Consider the following 24271-nt stretch of genomic DNA (forward strand, 5'->3'; position numbering starts at 1 on the left):
ACTCAAATCTATTGCTTTTGACAGACATGTATGGATACAAATGTGTGTGTATAGAATGCTCTAATTAAGTGAAAATCTGGAGGCAGTTTTTCTGTGTCAGACCTGTGCAGACAGACTCCCTCAGAGCTGCCACGGACACCGGAGCTCCTGAAAGTGAACGTGCACGTGTTCTGTTCCATCGGAACAGAGCAAAAGGTTCCTTACATGAGTTCCTGGAAGGGCTGTGGATCTGCCCTGCCTGGATGTTAGTTGGGAAAGGAAAGAGTTTACAGGTTAAGAGCATGAAGTTAGTTTTCCACCATCTGACCTTTCTCACACGCCAGCACACAGCAGCTTTTCTGTAGCATCAAAAGATGTTATTGTTTGTCAGGGTAACTGTGCTAATAAATCCTCTTGTACAAATGTAGTTATTATGTTATTTTTAAAAAAAGTGTGCTACCATAAGTAGTTTTATTACTGTAACTGCATTTAAACTAGGCCTTTTTCCATCATCGCTGTCTGTAAAAATTTGCATTTCCAATATATTCCACTGCTTTTCAGCATCAACGTAATCCTTCCTTAAGGTGCACTGTAATAGCAGGTGACAACAGTTCTGTTCTGTAATGTACCAGTGGAAGGAAAAGAGGTACAGCTTTGGGTACCAGAATCTTAGTTATGAAGATTTTGGGATGTGTATCATCTAAAGGATGTTTTTTATTCTAAAAATCTATAAGTTGTTGTGTCTTCCTCTTGCTCCATTAACTGTTATTCTACATGTTCTAAAGGTGAAATCAAGTAAGTACAATCTGATATGTGTCAGTGATCTTCATAGGATCTGATGTGAGTTACTTGTTATTTATTCATGAATATTGTCCCCAGTCTGTGTGTGATAAGTGGTTGAGTGTTCTCAGGCTGTGGTAGAACAAAGCAAACTGGGTTTGCATGAAGGCAAGCACTTATCTGGTCACACTTGATCTTCATGTGAATCATGAGGATGGTAGAACTAGGCTGCCCTTAGAGAAATCACTGCTGCAGGTCACATTAAGGTCTTAGTTTCATCTGGTTTAGCAGAGTAAGGCTCATGTCAAGGGATATTTTGTGTGTAGATTGTTGTGTATTTGGGTATGGATTCATCTTTATAATATTTCTTTGGAAAAGTGGATGAAGAAGAAAAATTAGTGATGTAAAACTTAGCAGTAAAACCAGTCTGTGAGAATTTGCAGGTCCAGGTTTTGTCCACATGCCAAGTGTTAATTACAGTTCACGGCTTTGATGTCCTAACTTGTCTGCCTTGTGTAGATGAGCACTTATCTCACTAATGAATTGGTTTCTTTTTCTTTCTTTGTAGGTTTGCTTCATGTTTCATTGTCCCCAGTAGCACTAAATCTTCCTAAATTTGATGACTTATATTACAGTGTATTGCCCATTGAAACTGTGCCTGGCTGTGCTTCTTTTTGTTGTGAGGACTAACATGCTAGAATTTCATGCTGGTAGCCATTTCTGTTTGTTTTTGGTTGTGTTTTACCTTTTTTTTTTTTTTCCTCATAACAAACACCTCTCACACTATTTTCATTATAACATAAATGTATTGGTTTTTGTTTGACTGGCTCTGCAGTCACTGTATTCACTTCTGCTTTACACTGAGATTTACCATAATGAGCAGCTCGGAACAGTTTACTTTCTGAAAAACAAGTGACTCCTGGTAATGCTCAAGTGTGGTTTCTAACATTCCATAGAACAGCAAATACTAAAAGGCACTATTTTTTCCAACCTGAGCTTCAGAATAATAGAATATGGATCTGGCATCAAGAAATACTGATTAGAAATAGGTATGAAATAGATTTCTGATGAAGAGGGAATTTGAGAAATACTTCTTTAAGGATTCTGCTGAGATACACAAACCACCTTCTGTAAGCTCTCTGAATATAACTAACATGCTGCTCAGTTTATTCAAAAAGGACTGTAAATTCTGGAAGTTTTAACTTGATATGTTTGCAGGTAACATGATTGATGTGTAACTCTAGAATGAAAGGAGTATTTAGAGTCTTGGCTATCAGTTACCAGTTCTTGTTCCCTAAACAAAGACAGGTCAGATATTAGTCTTGTCCTGTGTAAGTGTTACAGTTTCTACCTTCATCCTGTGAATACAGACACATACAAACTCAGAAAATATTCTGACATGCAAATGCCTATCGATTACTAAAAAGGTAAAAACAGGATAGTGGAGGGGGGGCTTGCCTATCTATCATAAGATTTTTTTTTTTCATAACTTCTCAGAGGTATATCATATTATAAATGCATTAGAAATGTTTTGCTCTGAGGATATGTAGCATTCCTATAAAGGTTAAATCAATAAAAATGATTTGGCCACATTCCTAAGCATGGCTAGAACAGGTAGCCCGTTGTTTAAGGTACCCTTGAATTTCTGGATCAGATTATTATGGTGCAGCAAAAAGCCTTACTAAAGGCTTCTTACTGTCTGCAGACGTTCTGTGTTTCTATGTGAAGATATCGTCAGCCTAAAAAAACCTGCAGATTTTCTGTGCTACTGAAAAATAAGACTATTTTTAAGTGTAGAGGTCTCAAATGTTGTGCTGTGTGTGCTGTTAAGTTTTAAAGGAAGTTTTGCAACAAGAAGGGGTGAAGACACATCAGTAATTGATAACAACCAGGTATGTAAAGAAGAGAAAGAGACATCTTTGATTAAAATCAGTGTTGAGACTAGTAAAATTGTTTTCCATGTAAGTATCTTTATTAGTTTGTTTAGATTATTCTTATTTTATGCATATCTGATCAAGTAAAAAAGCCATTATATTGTGTATATTTACTATATCTGGCCAGTTCAGTAAGCAAGTGAGATTGTTAAATGTAATGGTAGAAGACTTCCAACAATTTGTAGTTCAAATTCTTCTAATTTTATACAAAGCTGATAAAAATTTAGTAGCTATTAAATAGTGTTTATTCAATGCATCTGGTTGATTCAGTAGTCAGTGCTGAAGTCTCACAGTAGACTGTTTTTATGGGTTTAGTGCATTTTAAAATCTTTCTTTCACATTGAGGAACTGCTGTATATTATTGTTCCAGGGCAGATTTGTGTCTTACATTGAGTGAACGTGCTGTGCATCCAGGCTCCTGACGTTTTTATATAGGTTTTATGGAGCACAAGCTTACTGTAAGAATATACCACTAAGATTAGAGTGCAGTATGGGTATTTTAAATTTATTTCACTCAGTCTTACTGTACCCTCTAAGAATGCTGGAACTAAAAACCAGTGCCTTTTTATCTTTGTTTCTTCCTTTTTTGTTGTTGTTGGTTTGTTTTGTTTTTTTTTTTAAAGTGTGTGAAAAAAAGGTTATACTGCTTTTGGTTTATATCCTAAAATGTGAAGAGTAATTCTGATGATAAAGTACAAAACCCATATTACTGGTAACCAGGACTATATGTCTCAAGATGTTTTTCAGTTGTGAAAATTTGATCAGTGAATTAACCACACATCCGGCTACAAACATCTTTGATCAGAATTGGGACATTCCAGCTCGTGTGTATGTGTATGTAAGCTGGCTCCCTCGAGTAGATTTTACACATGTGCACTACATATGTGCCTTGAAATTAGTTAGTGAATTAATATTATAATTCAAAGTAATAAAATTACACTCTTTCAAGCCTTTGTTTTGTACCTCCTGAGTATTATTATAATGTATCTTTTTATCTGGGCAAGATCAAGTCTTCATTTATTTTAAGATGTATTAATGCACAGTTAGGTAGCTCAGCTGTAATTAAGATTTTGCTTTTGCTTTTAAAGGTAATATTAAAATGTTACTTTAATGAGCTTAGAATCCCAAATTATTATGAGGTCATGACTGAATTAATTGCTATATGGAATAACAGAGCATGATTTTAGGTCCTCTTCCTGAAATGCTGTAAAATTAAAAGTTGTTCAGTGTTTGCATATGCAGTGCACAGTGGTGCACTAGAGTGAAACTATTCCTGCTCCAGTATGAAAATGATTTGCACTGTAGAAGATAACTTTGTTCCTGTTTGAGGCTACACTAAATTTTTGTTACCCAGATGTTACTTTATTACCGACAAGTAACTGGACTTCTTCTGAATGTTGGTTTCTTTAATAAAATATAAAGTATCAAGAGTGTAACTTCTGAGTTGGTTAGTGTTTCTGTTTATGCTGTTCAATCAGAAAGGGGGAAATAAAAATATACTGAATAGCAAGAAAAATACAGCACTTAGTTTTGAACATACAGAGTTGGGTGTAAGAGGGGTGGAAAAGAAGCAAAGTGAATGCCCTTTATGTAGAAAATCCTTTTGGGAAAAGGGAACATTTTTACTGGTGTACACTAAGGTACGGCGCCTAAGTAAATAGCTGCTGCTTTCTGGTGCTGTCAGTTTTAAATAAACCAGTCATTGTTATGGCTTGGTTACTCCACAAATACCCAAACCCTGCAGAGTTAAACTTTGATACCACTGATTGGAAAAATGCAGATGATGGACTCTCCTAATGGGTCTTTATACTGATGGACTTACTTGGGGGAAATAAGTTTTGCAGCTTGTGTTAGGAAGTAAATACAGTGCAGGCTGTAAGTGCTCTGTCACACAGCTGCTGCTATGCTGGGTATTATACAAGAGCTGGTAGCATTAGTTCATCAAACTCTTGTTAATAAAGAGTCACTAAGCTGGACCAGATGTGTCCCCTCAATGTTACAGAGCAAACGTGACACTTTTTTCCTGCAAGTTTTCTATTTGGAGGTGAAGGATTCTCATTTGAAGAGATGATGCTTTTGAGTGAAAATTACTCATGGAACTCATAGAAAATGCTGCAAGGACACAGATACTACAGCAGTTCAGTGTTATGGCTCACCTAAAAGGCATTTGGGGACATGATAAACTAAAATAGCAAATTCTGATGTGGTCTTCAGAATGTTTAATTTTTTTTTTTTTGGTTACTCCTGTCTTAAAATGACTCAAGTTCTGTTGAATCCTTTTTAATTAATGTAAAATTATTCTTGCTGAGTCTACATAAAGATTTGTGTTTATATTAAGTTACTGATCTATTATATTATTAATACAAAAATACAGTTGTGAAGTAATACCAGTCATTGGCAGAACAGCTCTGCATTCGTATCACAGTTCTTCCAGTGCCAGTATGGTGTGCCTTATTTTTTTGAACCCTTTCAGTGGAAATATACTGTGTCAAAAACACCAGCTGACTTGCAAATAAGACTCTTCTGGCTAAAATGTGTGTTTTCACTTTGAAAGTTGAGGTGAGTTAAAACTTGGCCAGTCTAATGTCCACAAAAGCAGTTTTTCTCGTCCTGGGACTATGGGAAGAAACAAGAAGATACCAAGAGACTGACTCTCAGACTTCTTTCTCTGAAGTATCACAAGTATTTTAAAGGGAATTCTTCTACCATCTATTAATTCACTACTGGCAGTAACACAATTTATGTAGAACATGATAACAGCATGAATAGACTTTTATTTTTAACAAAAATTAGGACAAGAAATAGACTTTTTTTTTTTTTTTTTTTTTTCAAATACTAAAACAAGACCCTGGCAAGTTCCTCCACTGCATATTAGCAGGGTTAGATGTGAAGAGTGGGAAACAATCTTTGGGTACTGCTGGCAAATCTGAGCACAACAGCACATTCTCCTTTACAACTTCACTGTTAGGGCAGAAAATACTGTACCAATAGAGAAGTCTTCTAAATTTACACTGTTACTGGTTTGTTTTTTTTTAACCCGAAATTCAAAATTTTAGAATTATAAGTTAGTAGGAATTAGAGGCTTGAAGTGTTTACATGTGCGTGTTTGCACATACACAGCTCATTAACATTTCTTAAAAGAAAGAATACCCTGTTCTAATACCACACATGGATACATTAAAATATCATATGTTTTTAACTCTGTCGCTTTTGATTTGTGCTTAAGCGAATTACAGGTATTCTGAGGGATTAACACTGTATTCTGGTAGTGAATGTACTTAGGTGTAATCATTTATCTACATTGTTTTTCCTTATCAAAAAACCAAACAACCTTTTCTTTTGCTCACATGTATATATAGGGTCGTATGTATTAAATGCATCTGACAAAGAAATTCAGTTTAACAATTATTAATCACTTGTAGCATCACCTTGCTCCAATTTGTTACCCCAGAGCCGCTTCCCAGCATATGGTGATTGATGTACATGTGTGTATGTGCATATAGAGTAAAACTCATCTTGTGAGTGTTAATTGTCATTGTGATCGGGGCTGGATCCTTTTCCTCTGAACAATATTACATTATGTAACTGGCAGTGGCTCTGTCTTTCTGTTTTAGTAAACCACAGAGTAGATTTAGATCTAAGATATCTGACCATGAGGGATAAGTAAACAATGGTTTGGCACACTTACTGTTCAAATAAATTCAGGGGAAAATAAATGTATGTAAGGTCATCAGCTTTTAACTTTCCTTAATCAAGAAAATGATAATAAATTTTAAGTCATTATGAAATGTTAGCAATTCTGATGAAATCTAATACATAAAATAAGCTATGTGTATCAGAAATATAGTAACCATATTTGAATGAATTCCTGCCAAAAATTTTTGCCATGGGGTTTTTAGCTATATCATCTTAAAACTATTGTTAATTCCAGAACTGCCTGACCCTAATGAATATGGCATTTTTAGGAGACAGCAGAAGAAACTGTTTTTATCCTTTGCTCTAAAAATAAGGATAGTTTTACTAGAGATGAAAAAATATTCTTAAGGAGAACTGTTAACACAGGGAATATCAAACAAAAATACCTTACTTTTTAAAGCACCCTGTGTACTTAAAGGAGAAGTGTAGCCTTTTCCCCTTTAATCTTTTACTATCCTAAAATTAATTTTTATAAATAAATACATTTAATAAGGAGTAGGTTGTGCAAAGTAACTTAATTGCTCTGATTAAAATGACTTCAGCAGTTCAAGTGAGTCAGGAGAAAACCTATGGATTTTTCCCTCCTGGGGCAAGTTCATACATGAAATAGGAAACTTATAGCTACACGAAGAAGGCTAGAACAGTACACAGTATGGTAACAAGCAGAATAAAAAATATATACAGGAAACAGATGCATGAATAATGGATTTCTCTTTTTTTTTTTTTTTTATTAGAAGTGTTAAACTGTTTTACGATACAGTAACCCGAGTTTATTTTGTCTTTGTGCTCATCTTTAAAATATTCTCTTTAGGGTGTGCTTTTCAGTATGTTAAGTGGTAGGTCTTATATTTATTTGTAGAAGGGAGCGTGTTTATGTAAGGAAACCTGCTCTTAGATTTAAGCTTTATTAACTTAAAAACAAAAACACCTGAGAGCAGACGATAGACCTCCTTAACCTGTTTCCCATAAGACTTTAGAAGGCAGTTTGAAATTAAGATATCTAATAGAAATTAAAGCTATCTTACATGATGTGAGCAAAATTAATTTTGTCACTCATAGTCGGTTCTTGGGGGGGTTCTGTGGTGGAGGAGGTGGATGTTTTCTGCACTTTGTGGGTGCTGCTTTCTCTGGATGAAAATCTGTGGTTAATATTGAAGTCTGGCAAAATTTACAAGGAAAATCTCTTTGAAATAAAGCTCAGTCTACTAATTTATTTCTGAGTATGCTTATCAGAATAAATGTTGCATTTAGGCAAATTAACTATTTATATTGAAAATAACAGTTGTATATTTTCCCGTTGCAGTTTCTTAACTGCTTGTATGAAACTTGGATTTTCTCAGTGCCGAAGTCAAGACCTTAAAATGCTTCAGGTTTTACCATCTTAAACTCACTATTTATCTTGAGGCTGCCTTGATTAAAATATTATATACCCTAGGGCATATTAAACATGGCAATTTATTGTAATTCTTATTAATGGAGTGTATTTAATGAGTTTTCAGAACCAACTCCTCCATGTACAATGCACAATGTTGATTTTTATTGGGTACATAGGAAACATACTGATGGTCTGATTTTTCGGGAGGTGCCCAGCACTGACTGCTGCCCTTGGCTCCTGTCACAGCCAGGCAGGAGAAACGCTGGTGCTCAGCACCTTTGCAGCCTGGCCAGCACGGGATAATTCCTGCCTTCCCTCTGTGCTTTCATTTCCACTGCAGTGTGCTGGACTCGAGTACAAAATAATGCCAAATTTTGCTTGTATTTTCAGCATCTTACACTCAGAGTTTTAGAAAGTGTTTCTTCTTAGTTGTTATTCGTGTTGCCCGTGCATGGGTGTCTGCCACGAGGTGTGACAGTCCTTAAACACAGTTATTATGTGGCTCTCCTGAACTGTCTGCTCTGCCTAATTAGCATCTTTTGCAAGCGTTATTTGCTGCTTTATTTTTCCCTTTTTGCTTAAATGGATGCATTATTAGATGTTTGTTATTTACTTAAGACTGCTCTGAGCTTCTTGTTATTCATAAAGTGCTACTCTCTGCTGAAAAGCAACCGGGAAAAGTAAAGGTATAAGGTGCAGCTTTAAGATTAATATAAGCCTGACCATGACCAAGAAATCACACAGCTTGAGAGGAATTTCAGTGTTATTGTTATGCTCTTAATGTGGGGTGGCAGAGCCTTTAAATATTTCTGGTAGAGTAGTTAATACAGCATGGAAGTTTGATATTTGTACAGTTTGTAAAGGAATTTGAGGTGTTACCCTATTTTGACTTCAGTTTTCAAGTATGCACTGGTGCATCATTAATCATAGGAAATGCAAAAATAAATAATATAGTCCCTTTGGATTTTTCATGTGAATACTTACCTTTTCCTTTTTTTGTATATACAGTTGAGGTATTTAGGTAACCCCTAACCTTTTGCTTCAACAAGGAGGTACAGTATAAAAATATTACCACAGTCTTCATATGAGCAGTTCTCTCTAAGAAAACCTCTAGATGAATATTTATTGAAAAAAAGCAAAGTTGCAATACAAAATGACTTAGCTTGGCCTGAATATTATATTTTAGACCACCAGTGAATAAAATTAAAAGCACATGGATTTTGAATAACTAGAAAAGGTTGTAATTGATTAGCACTGCTTGAAAGTATTGAAGTGGAGTAAGTTTTGATTTGTGAATGGTTCTATTCAATAGAGATTAATCCTGTATGTTTGATAAAATCTTAGTGCTCCTAATGAGGCAGGTTTTTTTTTTCCTCCCTCTCCCAGTTTATTTAACCATCTGATATTTCAGTGTTCTTCTAACAAACCGAAACATTTTGATCTTGCTAAATTTTACATCGGTGTAGTTGATTTAAGTTATGTTGGCTATTAATAGTCCATTTGAGACAGTTAATTAAACAGATCAGTGCATTTTGCTGCCCAAGAAGCCTGTGAGTGGTGCAGTGCAGTTCTGCAGGGCTTGGGGCTCTCACATACCAAAAGCCTCAGTGCGACGCTGCCGCTTTCTTGGTGCACAGGAGAATAGCCATTATTGCATAGTTTTCAGTATTATTTTTTTAAAATCCTTGTATTTTAAATTATATCTTATGCAAAGCATGGTGATTCCTGAGATTTTGCTTAGCATTCACAATAATATGGATATGTTAAACAGAGCTGGAACATAGAGAAAATTTCTTTCAGATAATCAAAATGGGTTTGTTTCTCTCTTATCAATATCTTAATTAAAATAAAATCCCCCTAAGATTCCTTACCAAATAATAAAGCAGTTGAGAATTGAGATGTACAAAAGGATTGGGGTTTTTTGATAAATAAAGAAGATATTGAGGAGTATTTTAATATAAGCAGAATAATTAATTTTGTTGTTAACTTGAAGCATTTAGGTTTACTGTGTCACTCTGTTGGGATCAGCATCCAGAAATTACATGTTAAATAATTGTTTGAATTATTAGCCAAATTGGCATCTGATTTCCTTTCTTTGGAGAAATCCTCATATTAAACAGAATAGAAGTGAAAATACCTTTTTTCTTTTTTAGAATTGTAACAGTTATTGGAGGCATTTCAAAAAGATTTCACTCTGAAATACTTTGTGTAAATGATGTTTCCCAAATTTTATGATAAATTGGCTGTTTGTTTTTTTTTTTTCCTTAGTGTTTAGTTTGAACAATTTCCCCCCCCATTGAACGCTATGGATTGAATATAATAGCCTTTGCTGGTTGAAATGAATCCACTTTTTTTAAAAAGCTTGAGAAGGTTTACATAGGCTTAGTGCAGTCAAAGCCTGGGTATAACTGACACAAGGAAAAATTGGAAGTGAAACACGGTATCTAGTTAATGCAAATGCACTAAACTGGAGAGGAATAGATACGTTCACATGAATAGGAAAGGATCCTTCCTCTTTGCTACTCTTGTTTTTTTCCTTTCATATGAAGTCAAAACCACACAGACAAAAATAAGTGGAATAAAAATCTTCAGGAATTTGGTTAATGGCAAAGATTAGCAGGCGTGCGGGTTAATCATAGCGCTGTTTTCCTGCCCTATTACGACTTGTCATTATGTTTCATCAGTTAATTCTTGATGAGAAACAATTAAATTCAAAAGTCCTGAAAGGAATAAGGAGGACGTGGGAGCAGAAGGAGATGTAGACAGTACAGAAAGGAAGAACAGATTGTGTGTTCTGACGTGCTACTGTATCACTGAACAGCAAATTCATGAGTAACTTGGGTCTTCTGGCTTTTCTTCTTTTAAAAATAAACTCTGTCTCCCTTTTTGTAAGAGTGGGTTTTTAAAAATGTTGGCTTAAGCTCAAGATATATTGCTTACACATTGATAGAGTTGATGAGATTTTGTAGTCCCTTGCATCTATTGTTTGTGTCCAAAGTGAAATTTGGTTACCCAGCCCTATTTAGTGAGGTTTGGGGCAAGTATTAATCACAGTATCACAGTACTTCCCACTCGCTTTAGGAATTATCAGAATTAGGTGAATTAAACAGTCTGACTCCATGTTTTGATAATTTTAACCAACTAAATTTCTTCTAATCTCTTTTGGAAGTAAAAACAGAAGAAAGTCCCTATACATGTAAACTGTATTTCCTGTTGTAAACACTGGGATAATGTGGTCTGGCTACGCTTCTGCTGTGCTTCGTTAAGACACCAGTTTGGGTAGAAAAGCTGCTTTACCGGGTTTGTGTTTGCATTTCAGCTCAATGTTCAGGGTATTACAGCTGCATGACCAACCACAGAATGTGGTATCTCTTCTGGTATCTGTAGATCATATACTGGATGGGTCTTCCTCCTGGAAGAAGCTTTTCTTCATTCCTGTTCCTACACACCGTCTTAGGGCTTATTCATGTGCTTAACTGGGAACCAGTCAAAGCGTGTGAAGTAGGAGGGGTAAAAGGAACCCCAGCCATCAGCTCATTACAATAATGGGGATGCATAACTGAAAATGGTTCTAGCATTGTTGTTTTTCTTAGAAGAGGGGCAAGGGAGGAAAAGAAATAGGTGTAGCTACGGTCCCAATATAATTTCAACATGATGGACACCATTAAGAAAATCTTGTAAGTTTTCAGTATTTTTTTTTCTAGAGCTTTTAGAGTTTTCAGTTAGTCTTCCTGATCTGCCTCAGTAAAAGATGCTTTGAAAAAATGTTGTGACTGTGCTTCTTGCAGCTCATCAAGAGTGACCAGAATAAAGCATTTGCCAATGTGCTTTAAAATATAACTTCATTTTATTTGCAGATAAATCACTTAAAGTCATGTTTGGTTCTATTTAATATTTGTGAGTGAGATGCTCTCTACTGATTCTAAGTCTGTATCTGAGATAAAGAAACTTTTCAAAGTAAGCAATGATAGAGGTGCAATTTTATAGTGTATTTATGATTTTTATGAGCATTTCTATGTACAGTGCATACAAATAATTACCTCAGTATACATATATGATTTCTTAAAGAAATCTGTGTTCACAGTTCAGAATATTGAAGTAAATATTTGGCAGTGCTCTTTTACAGAGTTTTTAAAATCCCACTTTCAATTAAACTTAAAATTCACCAGCATGTTAGATCATGTATTTTTTTATTTCATAGCTTAATATTTTCATGCATGAATGTTTTGCCTTGTTCATAATAAGTGCAATGAGAAGAATTTGCTTTTACAATTGAATATATTATCAAACAAGCTTTGCTGTGAAATGAGGGCAACTGAGGACTAGAGAACTGCAGATTTGCACTGATAACTTCATCTGAGATATATGCTTAAAAATCGGATGTCTGGAACAATGAAAGGGCAATTTTGGGTAGGATAGGCTGCCATATGCTACACAGTACTCATTTTCATCCAGTTTAGAGAACAAGCAGTCTGAACTCCTGTGATCTAAGTCTTTTACAGTATCTTTCATTAACCAGCCATGGTGGAAACATCTGAAAGTGTTACCAGAGTTCTTAATGAGCTTCTCTGTGCTGTTGTTGATTAGCTCACTAAGTACTTTATCTTTTGCCCTAAGATAATATTAAACATTTCAACAGATCCCATCAGAGCCTTCCAGATTTGTGCAGTTACACCTTGACCCCGGTGACAGCTGAGCACACACCTGCTGTCAAACACTAAAGACTAAGCCACGGACTTCCCTTTGCTCAGCTTGTCAGCTTTGCTAAGAAACAAATTTGTTCTTAAATCTGCACAAGTTATTTACAGTTACTACCCCCCCTGAAAGCCCCAACAACCAGGTACACAGTTTTAACACTACCATCCCATTCAGCATTTCTTAGCTTAGATAACTATAACCAGCATTGTTCAAAGAGAACTCCCGACAAGGGCAAACAGAAGCTCAAATATTGCAGCACTTACCCCAGAAGAAGTTTTGCTGACATGGTGTCACTGAGCTGAACAGGCTGTTTGATGCCATAGTCCCTGTCGGTTCACGCGGAGCTTTCACCTCCTGGTGTAAATACTTCTTGGATCCTCAAACTGAAAACACAAACCATAGCCAAACCTTGATTTAGTTTTACTGTGTCCCTGGATTGCATAGACTCTAGAGTTGGTTTTTTCCCTGTCAAAAAATTGTGTAGCACTGGTAACATGTGAAAAGCAAGGAAACAAAACAAAAAAAAAGAGAATGAGCAAATATTTGAAGGACCTACTATTACTGCATAGACTGTGGTTAGAGAGCACTTACTGACTCTGTTGGTCTCAGTGGCTGGTAGTGACCTGCGGAGATTAACCATTTAAAAACCAGAGTCTTCTTTGCTGTCCTCCTGGAGAAAGTTTGCACCGCACTTGTGGTTCTGTGGTTGTTTGTGAGGCGAATGAAGCATTCACACAATCCAAAAAAGCAAAAGCTTTAAAACTCCTTTTTTTTGCAAGCACTGTTACTGGAGCGAGCGAGTCATGTGGCTGTGACATCAGAGGACTCCAAGTAGGACTGCCTACACTGTGGCTTTTTCTTTCTCTCTCTCCTTTTTTTTTTTTTCTTTTTTTTTTTCCTTTTTTTTTTTTTTTTTTTTTTTTTTTTTTTTTTTTTGTATTTTGACAAAAGGCCCGTGGTAAGGCCCTTCCTGGCATCCAGAGGGATATAGCTTTTTAATTTTTGTGACTCATGAGGCTTTGGAGAGAGTACAAAATGCTCTAAGAGCCCAAACTTCTGTACAGTTAAAGCATATGGACAGCAGAACTTTATTTGTACTCTCAGTTCAGGTTGCCTCCACTCTTCTTCCCCCTCCTTTTTTTTTTTTTTTTTTCCCTTTTTATTTTTCCCCTCCCTTCCCTCTCCCTTCTTCATTATTGTGTCTGTGGAAAAGTGAGCAAAATTGGCACAAGTGGCTGTGTGAAATTCTGAACAACAGTGATGATTTACAATAATTTACATCTTTGGATTGTATCACGATCTTGGGTCTGCTTCATATTTGCTGGGTGGCTGGATTCCTTCTGTTTTACTTTTTCTCCTTGTCGTCTTATACTTGTGAATCTGTAACTCATTGTAAGAAACTTTACCTTTGCTAAGGTCTAGTAGCAGGCTGCTTGTTGGGCTTGTGTTTTTTACTGTAATTGGCTGTCACAGGAGTGTTAGTCTGGGGATTCCTTTGCAAATCTTAAATCATGTCTGCCTTGCTTTACATGCCTTCAAAACTACTTGGCAGTTTTATGTAATGCAAATTAAGGGCAATTATGTTTCCTTTATATTTGGGGCAAAATATGTCGTTTGGATATCATAAGTAGTTGTGTGCTGCAGCCTGAGTGATGCTTGGGAATGCCGGTGCTGGGAGGATTTTCCGTGGCTGTTGTGTAGCAGAGTGAGCTGTGAGGGTTGGGAGGATTTGATTGCTCTTACGTTAATTGCTTATTATACTTTCAGTGTTTAAGAGAAATAGAACAGTCTTAAACTTCTGGGGAGACTCTAAATAACTGCTAATTCACCAGCTAATGTTAACACTTAGTTTTAAAATGAAACATAAGTTTGATGCATATGTAAGGTTCAAATACTTCATATCATCTGTGTGCGTGCGTGTGTAATATTTTTTCATATATTTAACATATTGCAACTTTGATTGTGTAACATAAACCCTGACTGTACTGGGATGGAGTGGGTTAACAAAAGCAGTATTTTTTTGTTTATAATAGAGGCTTTGAAATAAATTGCAAAATGCTGTGTGTAGTAAGGAATAATGGGCACAGACAGTGTGTATTAGTAGTCTTGATTTGCTCACTCAGATTCAGAACAAAATTGGAAACATCTTTGAGAAAGTATCTCATTTTTTTGCCTCTTTGGGCATTATATCTAGAACTTTTCATATTATCCTGATTGTATCACAGATGCACTGTAGTTTTAAGTTTTAGCTGAGCAAGTTTAATTTTTTCCTTTTTTTGGTTATCATATTTTTTTGGGAGCAGAAGAAATGTGTAAAACATTTTCTAGATACTACTCAGTTTTTATTTGTAAAATAAAATACATCTCTTTGAAGCTGCCATCCGTCCTTTTTTAATTTTTTTTTATTTTCCTTTGTCCTCAGCTTTCTCAGTAAGAAATTGGCCAGCAATGGTGTGATATGAATAGCTGGAGGTGTGGGTGGGGAGCAGGTTCTCTGTTTTGTGGGAATGAGAAAAATGAGAAAGGTTTGTTTTTTTTCTTTTTTTTTTTTTGTAAAAAATATAGATTGTGTTTTGACTTTTGTTATATATTTATCAAAGCAACATGAAACTGTTCCTAAAAAACTGCTTTCCTAATAATTATTGTAAGGTAAATGACATTGTTCTTAATTCAGTACTTTGAAAGTTATTAGATGTTGCCAAATTTATACAATTCTACCAAAAAATGGAAAAGAAGAATTCTGCAAATAACCCATCTCATTTAATAATAAGAGTGTTATTTAATTCTCCTAACCATGGATTGCTTTTATTTTTTTTGTATTTTTACAGTATGGTTAACAACATCAGTGAAAAAAAAAAATAGGGGTATAAAAATGATGGAAAGAATGGTAATATTTTCATATATACAGAATATATTTGTGTACCTTTAAGTTTTAATCAACTTGTGATACAGCAAAAGCTTTTGGAGGTTGCTGCCTCTGTTATTTGTGGAACTCTTAATTGTGAGCTCAAAGTTTTTTCAGCTACAGTTTTGCACTGAAGATATTTATCAACTATTTGATGGTAGGTAGGTGCAGTATTTTTATATAATAGATAACTCATGTCTTGATCTAAAATACTTGTTTTGATTTATATGAAAAAAAGTTGATTTTTTTTTTTAAACTCCACGATTTATTCTTAGTTCACATCTTTAGTATCAGAATACTCAACTTCATAGAGAAGTCTGAATTTAAAATTTACTGCATTGAAATGCTCTGCTCAGGCTTTCTCTGGGATGGCTTTTCTGTGATTTCAGTTGTGTTTGCAGAGTTAGAGAATAACTTTGTTGCTGGTTTGATATGATACCTTTAAGATTTTTTTTTTACTGTATATACTTTTTCACCTGTTCAGATCAAGAGCACTACAGGGGTGTCTTCACCTAGTAAGGCAAAATCCATTAAAAGCAGAAAAACAAATAGTGGAACTGAGTAATGGAGATGTAGTTTGTAGAAGGTGTCACTGAAAAAAAGGCTGTTTTTTTTAGTGTAGAGACATTTTAAAGCCAAACTTGGAGACCAAGTACCTGTGAAACCAGTGGCTTCGTTTGGTCTGGTTTACTCTTCTGATGAAGCAGATGCAAGAATCTTGAAAATCCACTGTGTAAACCAGTGCCTTGATTGCAGACGAGCAGGCTCTTGTTTAAAAGGTAGATCTGCAGAAATGGAAGTTCACTTCTGAGTTCCATAGGGGATGCTTTGAGTCACAATTACACTCACAAAGAAAGTATTATGCTAAGGAATTTCTCTGGTAAACTATGAGCTTGATCTTTGACGACAAATGAAATCTTAAAAGTCAATTGTAATGCAACACTAAAAGATAATTACATCTTTCACTGGTTTTGAAACGTGTTTTGGAACTTCTAAGCTGTGCTTTATTTCCAAACATTTTGCCTTATGTCACTCAAAAGTTCATCCAGCATATAAACAGTGTGATACCCTGCTGAAAGTTTATTTGTACTTAAATGTTTGTTTCTGTGCTACAACTGGAATGGTGTAAATATTCTGCTTAGAACAGCGTGATGACAAACTTGTTAAATTGCATTTGCTTGCAAGTTTTACAATATGTACTATAACAAGATCCTGATTTTCACAATACAGAAAGTCCTGGTGCAGTTTCCTCAGATGCAGGTATTCCCTGTAGGTGTTGGTGATGTATCTGTTTCCAGTAGAGCAGCTTTTTTTTTTTTTTCTTTAAGGAGTGAAACTTCTCCCCTTGGCTCTGTTTTTCAAGCTGAGGAGTAATTATAATTTTTAGAGGAATGGGCTGTGTTTTCTGATGGTTCTTAGCCAATAGCTTTAACAAACTGTTTGATTTCAAATATTTGCATGTTTTAGAAAACTTTTGTTGTTAGACTAGAATATCTTGTAGACCTCTTGTTTCCAACACCTCTGTGACAACTCAAGTGTGCTGATATCACTTTTATACTAATCTGCTAAAGCAAAACCTAAAACTGCCAGTTGATTAAAACAAACAAACAAACAAACAAACCTGCAACAGCAAAGTTATTTTAGCATTCCTTCATTTTAAAATGGTATTTATTGGTGTCTGCAAGAAAGAGCAATGAACATCTGAGTGTTACCTGCTGCCTTACCGTGATGACTTTGTGTTCTTGCCTTAGAACCTTTATCTAGGTAAGATACAGGTTGAAGTGGACAGTGCCTGGGACCACTGAGCACATAAAGGGGGAAAAAGTGCTGTTACATTTCTAGGGTAAGCAAGTGTTGTCTGTTTTTTGTACAGTGCAATCAGGCTACTGAAGATCACATTAAACCTTAAACTGAGCTGTTCTTTACATTAAGAAGATGGTCACCTCTTACCCAGTGAGTACATTATGTCATAGCAGGTAGTAAAAATTGTTTTCATTTCCTTTGAGTTGCCAGTTCTCTCACTTCTTCATAGCACAGCAAAGATGTTGTCCAGTGAAACAATCTAACCCTGGTCAGACTTTGAATAAGGGGCTACATCTTAATGGTCAGATGTGTCTCACCTTGATTCTTCCTGCTGATCAGACTTTTTTTTTTTGACAAGTATTACTTTTCTTATGTTCCTCAAACACATATCTTGACTGAGAAAAAAGCCCTTGATTAAATACACCCATTCTAAGCAGTCAATATATGGTGTTTGAGATCATCTTATCCTTCTAGCTATTTTCTCCTGTCTCTTTTTTTTTTCCTTTTTTTAAAGTCAACTTGCAGAAAATATGGGAAACTTGTCTCATATAACAGCTGAGGATGTGGCTAGGTTAAGGCAGGAAACTGCTACCCACAATGCAATGTTACATACACTACCACTTAATAAAATTTATTTCAAACATGCTACTGACAAAACCAAAGAAAAATAATATCCTAACTATGCTAGTTAGTACACTAAATATATCTAGGGAAAAGTGAAAGTAATCTCTCCAGAGCCTTTCTTGCTTCTGGGATACAATGCTACTGGTAGTTACACCAGGGCAGCTCTCAGCAGTTGAAAAGCAGTGACCTATTTTTAGAAAATATTCACATTGCTCTGGAAATTAGTGATTATGTGCTTTTTAATAACAGTCAAAGTTATTTTATATAGGCAGAATTCAGATAACGTCGTTTTAAAACTGGCAGCTTTTCGTGCTCCATCCCATTTTTGGTGAATCTTACCTTTACTGTAGCCAAGCAACATTTTACCTTTCCTTCCCACTTAATCTGTTTGTAGGTTGGTGTGAAAATATTTTCCATGTCGTGTGAGGGAAAGGAACTGAGAAGAGGAAAGTTCACCTTCCTTGACTATATGAAGATTTAAGAGTTCTAGTTGTTTTATTTGATTGCCTGCCATTTGAAGAGTGTAGCAGTTTGTGAGAGGTAAATAAATTAAGTTGAATTCTAAGATAAAGTTAAAAGACTTGAATCTTCTGTGAATATTTCCAAATCTTGGACAGAGATATATGAGGTCACTGATGCTGCTGTGCCGTAAATGCCCTGAAAAATCTTGTTCTAGATACATTCTGGTTTCTGTTTGGTTTTAAATGCATGTATGTTAAGGGTGATCCTCTTACAGAACATTTTTGAAGCTCTTGCCTCTATAGTCAGAGAACACTTATCAAGAACAGCTGCTGGAGTGCTGTGGATCCTATCCATGGACTCATGGTGGTCTGCTGAACAACGTTCCTCAAGTTTGACAGGTGAGACAGAGACTCTCCAGTGCCACTGCTTTTGGATGAATCTAGCTGTGGTTGGAGAAAGTGCATCTTGCCAAAATATATGGGTAAGACCACACACAGCCTTTAAAATAGTTATTGTAAGCTTATTTTTAGGCAGTATATGTCTTGACAGTTCTTTTATTTGCATGCCAGTTTCACTGCTGCTTATAGATTTTTTCATTTATTTTAGTAATGGCAATTGCAGATTTAGATCTATGTTTGTAAAGCTTTTGCACAACATTTACACTGGAAAAATACAGACTTGCTACTTTCAAACCTCAGTCAAGATTAGAGAACAGATTTTAAGAAAATGTTAAAGCAGAGTATTCACACTCTTCAGATTTGGTGTCAGTGTTTTTATATTCAGCCCCATTTTCAGGGGCATAGTTCAGCAATAAAAATTTGCTTCTGGTTTTAAAATTATACCAGTTTTAGTAGCTTCTGTGCTTGTATAAGTCTGCAGCAGTGTAGATTTAAGACATGAAATTAGTTCAGTAAGTAATAAAAACAAAATGTTTTTTTTAAAATTGCGTAGTTATTAAATACTGAATTTAGAATCTGTATTTTTTTTATGTGTTATAACTCCTGGACAGTGTTTTTCATGTATATTTTAATGTGTAGAATATTCTTTGCATTCTAAGTGCCTACTTCAACAGTTGGCTCCATAATGTGTATTTAAAATATTGTATGTTTAACTGACAGTGTAGAAGGGCCTTGCACCCTGTAGAATTTCTGAGTAAACAATACCCATTTGGTAACTTTCAGAACAGATGTTTTTTAAATACCCCAAGAGAAATTAAATATAATACTGAAATGGAATATCATAAACCATTCATTGGGTAGTGATGCTTAAAAGTTATGGATCCACAACGACATGTTTTTTTTCCCCTAGTTCTGTATTTTCCAGATAATCTTGCATAATTAATGCATGACTATTTCTCAGCAAAACATTACTCATTTTTTTATTACTTAACATTGCATAGGACCGTTGTTTATAGCAGTGGACTTTACAGACAATTAAGGAAATAGTCCCTGCCCTGAGGAATATACAATTAAATATATGCAGCCAGCCATTTAAGAAAAGTATGAAAAAGAGGGAGGGGAAAAACCCCATTATAATGAACTGTAATAAAAAATGAGTGATTTGAAGAACTTCATGGGGTAGGGAGAGTAGTTAGTTGTAATTTTATTATTAACTTTCTCCACATATTCCAGCACGAAGAGTGTTGGTTCTTTGTGTGCAATTGGCTGATCTTGGTTTCTGCTTGAACTTGAGCAGGATGACTGATCATCACGGTTGCTTCTTTATTTTTTTGGAAGTAAACCCTCAAAAAACCAAACCCAACCCCATAACATTTCCTTATGCAAGGGGAAATACTTCTGTGCTGTTTGGGATGCTTGCATAAGTTTGAGATCCTCAGATCTGTAAACAGAATTTTCTAGTGGGAAATAAGGTAAAATCAGGTACTTCCATCCTGTCTCCCATTTATCTCTCAATGTCCTTTTTTCTTTCCTTTTTGTTTGTTTTAATATTTTTTAATATTTTTAATAATTTTTTTAATACCTGGATTTACTACTTTGTCACAGCTTGTCAACAGTCTAAGCTTTCCCTTGTAATTAAAAATGTATTGTGGTTTTCTGTTGGAGAAGAGATCTGAAGATCATTCATGAGAAAGAGTTGAAAAGAGGATGAGTAGGGCATGGAAAGAATAAAATTGGAAGGAGAGTTAAAAAGAATATCTTGCGGTTTAATGAGTTTTGCTTTTAACAAAAAAAAAAAGTTTTGTAGAGAAGGAATACTGAAGGTGAGCAGAAATGAAGACATTGGAAGGGGATGAAGAACAAGAAGATGCCTCTCTTTTCATGGGGTCAGCACACACAGAGAAAATTGTCCTCTGGTCTCCCAGGGTCTGTGAAGCCCGGTTTGTTCTCAAGGGCCTGGCTGGGTTCAGGGGGGTGTTGAGCTCCTTTGAAGGCAATTGGGCTGTCTCTGCACAGCCCTTAAAATGGCCTGCAGGGGTATTCCTAGAGAAAACTGGAACTTGAGGGACGTTGGGGAGAGTATGGGAGGTGTTTGTATGAAATTCCCAATGCGTGATAGGTTGTGTGGAGAGTTGGTTGGTTGATTTTTCACACCTGGAGGAGAAAGGCAGCATTTATAGATGGGCCATTCACTGTTGTCCAGATAAGCATGTGCCAATTCTTTTTAAGATTTTTTTTTTGTGTGTGTGTGTGTGTGCACCGTACTTTGAGAATAACAAACTGCTTGATAACTGAGTGGTTGTAATGGAGAAAAAGTACAAAAACGAATTGCAGTCATTCTTTCCACTCACAGCTCTTCCTCCCCTGACCTTCCAAGCCCAGAAGTGAGGAAGCAGAGCTGTTTTTGGAGAGACCCTGTGGATTGGTTGGCAGAATCCAGACCTGTAGCTCGTAAGATAAATGATACAAGCTTTGAGGAAATATTTGGTGTGGATAAGACAGTAGATGTGTTATTTTCTTGTTAAAACTTAGCTATTTTATCACTTTAACCATTTATTTCTGTTCTATTTAGATGGATAAATAGTCATTTGTTTTAAGAAGATAAATCACTGCATATACTTGTTAGCTCCATGAGGGAAGTGTCTAGTGAGCACCTACTGGAACTCTTTGGAGCACTGGCAGCTGGGTTCTTTTAACTGGAGACCCAGCCTGTAATCAGAGTGAATTGTTGTGTGTCCATTGCAGGACAGAGGTTCTGGCTCTGCTGCTCAGCTGTGTTTAGTGAGAGGGGTCAGAGGTGCTAGGTAGGATGCAATCATGTGTTTTGTCACAAAAAGATGCTGATGGACAGCCCGGAAACTGTTGGGAATTGCCTCCTGATTACGGTGTGTGTGAGGACAGGCCACTAAGCACCTGAATTGCTTTTGGAACTGTATGACCAAATTCCTTGTTAGTGAAGGGAACAGGGATGTGTTGGAACAGGAGCTCTAAAACCCAGTGTTGTTGGAAAATTCAGCAGCATAGACACAAATTGGTCCAGGCTGAAAAAGAAATGTGGTTCACTCGTATATTTTAAATTTTTTCTTGAAATCACTCTTCTTCTGGAGTGGTGTTTCAGTTGTTCCAGACCTGAAAAGACTTTGGAATCAAGGTTATCACTGTCTGAAGAGTAGAGTAGTTCAAGACTCTAACTGATCTGTTTTGTGTAAAGAGCATGATGGTTGGTTAATATTTGCATGAAATCATTTTTTTGTACCTTATGACCTTGATATTTTAAAGAAATCTTTATTTCAGGGATGTGGGATCTACATTACAGATTATTTAAGTAACACTTACTTTGTACCAAAATGCATTAGATGAGATTGGTTATAGGAGTTTTGACCTCTGTGACATTTGTGTCCTTTGGATTCCATACCCTGTATTTGTGCTGCCAGAGCAGCTCCTTGTATCCAGGCTCTTTGTGTCTTTAGGGAACCCCTGGGGATGTCCAGGTTGGTGCTCCCACAGCTCAAACAGTGCTCTGGGCCCTTGCTGCTTTGCCAAAAACCCCAATGATAAAGGCAGTGTGGCTTTTCATAAACCAGAGTTCATTCCCATGGCATGGGCTGTAGGGCCGTGGCCCTCAGAAATAACTAATCTCTGCAAGGTGTAAAATGAGCAAATGTTTTATCTCTGTGTTTGTGCCTTTATTGCTGCATAGGTGGACTATGCCTTGTTTTAAGAAGAAGCTTCAGTAACTCTTGGGATTTGGGAATAAGACTGTTTTATGTTACCAGCTTTGTCCTGCTTATTTGGTAAAATGGCTAATTGTTACCCTTTCTTCAAAGTCTTTTCATTTATTTTTTTTTTTAATGAACATCTCAATGTTTTCTTGCTTTTTAAGCCCAGTTTTGCCCAGTGTGGGTTTGAAGCAGCTTTGCAGCTGAATGTTTGTATTTCAGTTTCGGTAAAAATGATACCAGTCTGTTCAGAAACGGGGTATTTGCAGTAGTAAGTGGCATCTTTACAAGCTAAACATAATGATCAAAGAGTTGAAGAAATAACAAATTTAGTTGTCTTTTCGACAAAATTACAATGGAATAGCCTTTGGTTTGTCATTTAGCTTCAGTATGATTTATTTTTCTTCTCTTTTAATTGAAGAACAAATCCAATTCATAACCAAATGCAATTCAATCTTCTCATTTTGTGATGTGGGTAGAAAATATCTGTTTTATCTGTGTATAGGAGCTACAGTAATTCAAGCTTTATTTTTCCTTTTGAATAACAGAAATAAACTGAGTCAGACATTTGTTACATGACATTATTATACCCAGACACTTTTTTAGAGTTCATGAATTTTACAGAACATTTATTCTTTGGGTGCTTTTCTTTGCTACTCTCATCAGTAGCTATTCCTGGATTGAACATATGAAAGATCTGCTGCTAAAACAGAGATTCTCTACAAGGTTGCCTAATTATTTAGAGATGAAATCTGAAGAACCTGTAAACAGAACTATTCCCAGCTGATAGTGGGTTTGGGGTTTTTGTTTTGTTTGTTTTTTCTTTATATCTGTATTCTTCTTTCAAAAAAAAAAACCAAAACAACTAAGTTTTGCTAAACACTGTAAGAATAAGTTGATTAAAAGAGCACAGCAACTCTTGAGGTTTCCAGTTACCCTCCTTACAACCCCATTGTGTCTGGTACATCACAATAGTGTTTATTGATTGCATTTTTTTTCATCCCTAGAACTCCTGACTCATTCTTTGCATGGAAGGAGTGCTGCTAACTTCAGAGTTAGTTATTCAGACATTTTTCTCGTTAGCAGTTGCTCATTCTGGCTCTCTGCCATCTTTCCTGCACAGTATTCAAACTTTAGTATGAAGAATTACTAACTTTCATGTGCTCTGCTGGCACATGTTACACTATGAGAATACTTAACAAATATTAGTTATTTTCTTCTCTTCACAGTACTCTTGGGAGAAATATGTTACTATCTGTATCATATATATATATATCTTGGTTGGAGGTACAGAGAATAAAATTTAAAAAACAAAAGGCAAATAAACCCCCAAACTTCTCAGTCATTTTGCAGTACACAACTAAAGGTGTACTTTTTGTGAAAAGGCTTAGCCTTATCTCCACATCTTTATAAGGTGAAGAAGCTCATGTTGTGAGTGATGGATGTTGTCAGTGCTACAAATCAAATACCTCAGTTTAAACAAGGAGTGAGAAGTTACTGATCACTTCCTAACAGGGGACACGGTTGAAAGGAGTGTTCTGGTCTACTGTGATGTTTTTATGTTCTTATACATAGATGAGCTTCATTGTACTTGTTTTCCAAAATAAAATTAACAGTTTGGACCTCAATCTGTCCACTTTTATGATGAAGAACCTATGCAACCTTCTGTAGGTGACAGTGGGTAGCTTTGTGGAGACCAAATTTCTTCACGATACTGAAAGTGATAGATTGATAATACAAGTCTCCTTCACCTGAATATCAGGGTCTTCATGTGGCCTTACCTCCTGACACATTGGCCCTGTAGTTATTGGATTAACTTCCCTTTGAAAATAGGTGATTGTGTTCAGCTCTTAACGTGCCCACAATCTTATTTAGGTCACTGTTACAGTATCTCCACT

General features: G+C 35.9%; 2 protein-coding genes across 8 annotated transcripts in view; one reads left to right on the top strand and one right to left on the bottom strand.

Annotated features, from left to right (window-relative positions):
• Positions 1-13115, bottom strand: part of RUNX2 (RUNX family transcription factor 2) — a 222919-nt gene extending 209804 nt beyond the window's left edge. Inside the window, exons 1-2 of one of the 2 annotated variants that reach the window (XM_050316033.1) lie at positions 13054-13115; positions 12726-12845 (exon numbers count right to left, since the gene is read on the bottom strand). In XM_050316033.1, the coding sequence (XP_050171990.1) occupies positions 12726-12783 (58 nt within the window). In that variant the 5' untranslated portion in view covers positions 12784-12845; positions 13054-13115. Of the gene's footprint in view, positions 1-12725; positions 12846-13053 lie in introns of those variants that run through there. The other variant, XM_050316031.1, reaches the window with a different exon arrangement.
• The window catches only part of SUPT3H (SPT3 homolog, SAGA and STAGA complex component), a 261690-nt gene that overhangs the window by 29045 nt on the left and 208374 nt on the right, over positions 1-24271 (top strand). The gene's annotated exons all lie outside the window — the stretch shown is intronic.

The sequence above is a fragment of the Myiozetetes cayanensis genome, unplaced genomic scaffold (genome assembly GCF_022539395.1).
Source record: "Myiozetetes cayanensis isolate MyiCay16 unplaced genomic scaffold, myiCay2020 scf2-11, whole genome shotgun sequence".
In the NCBI taxonomy this organism is placed as follows: domain Eukaryota; kingdom Metazoa; phylum Chordata; class Aves; order Passeriformes; family Tyrannidae; genus Myiozetetes; species Myiozetetes cayanensis.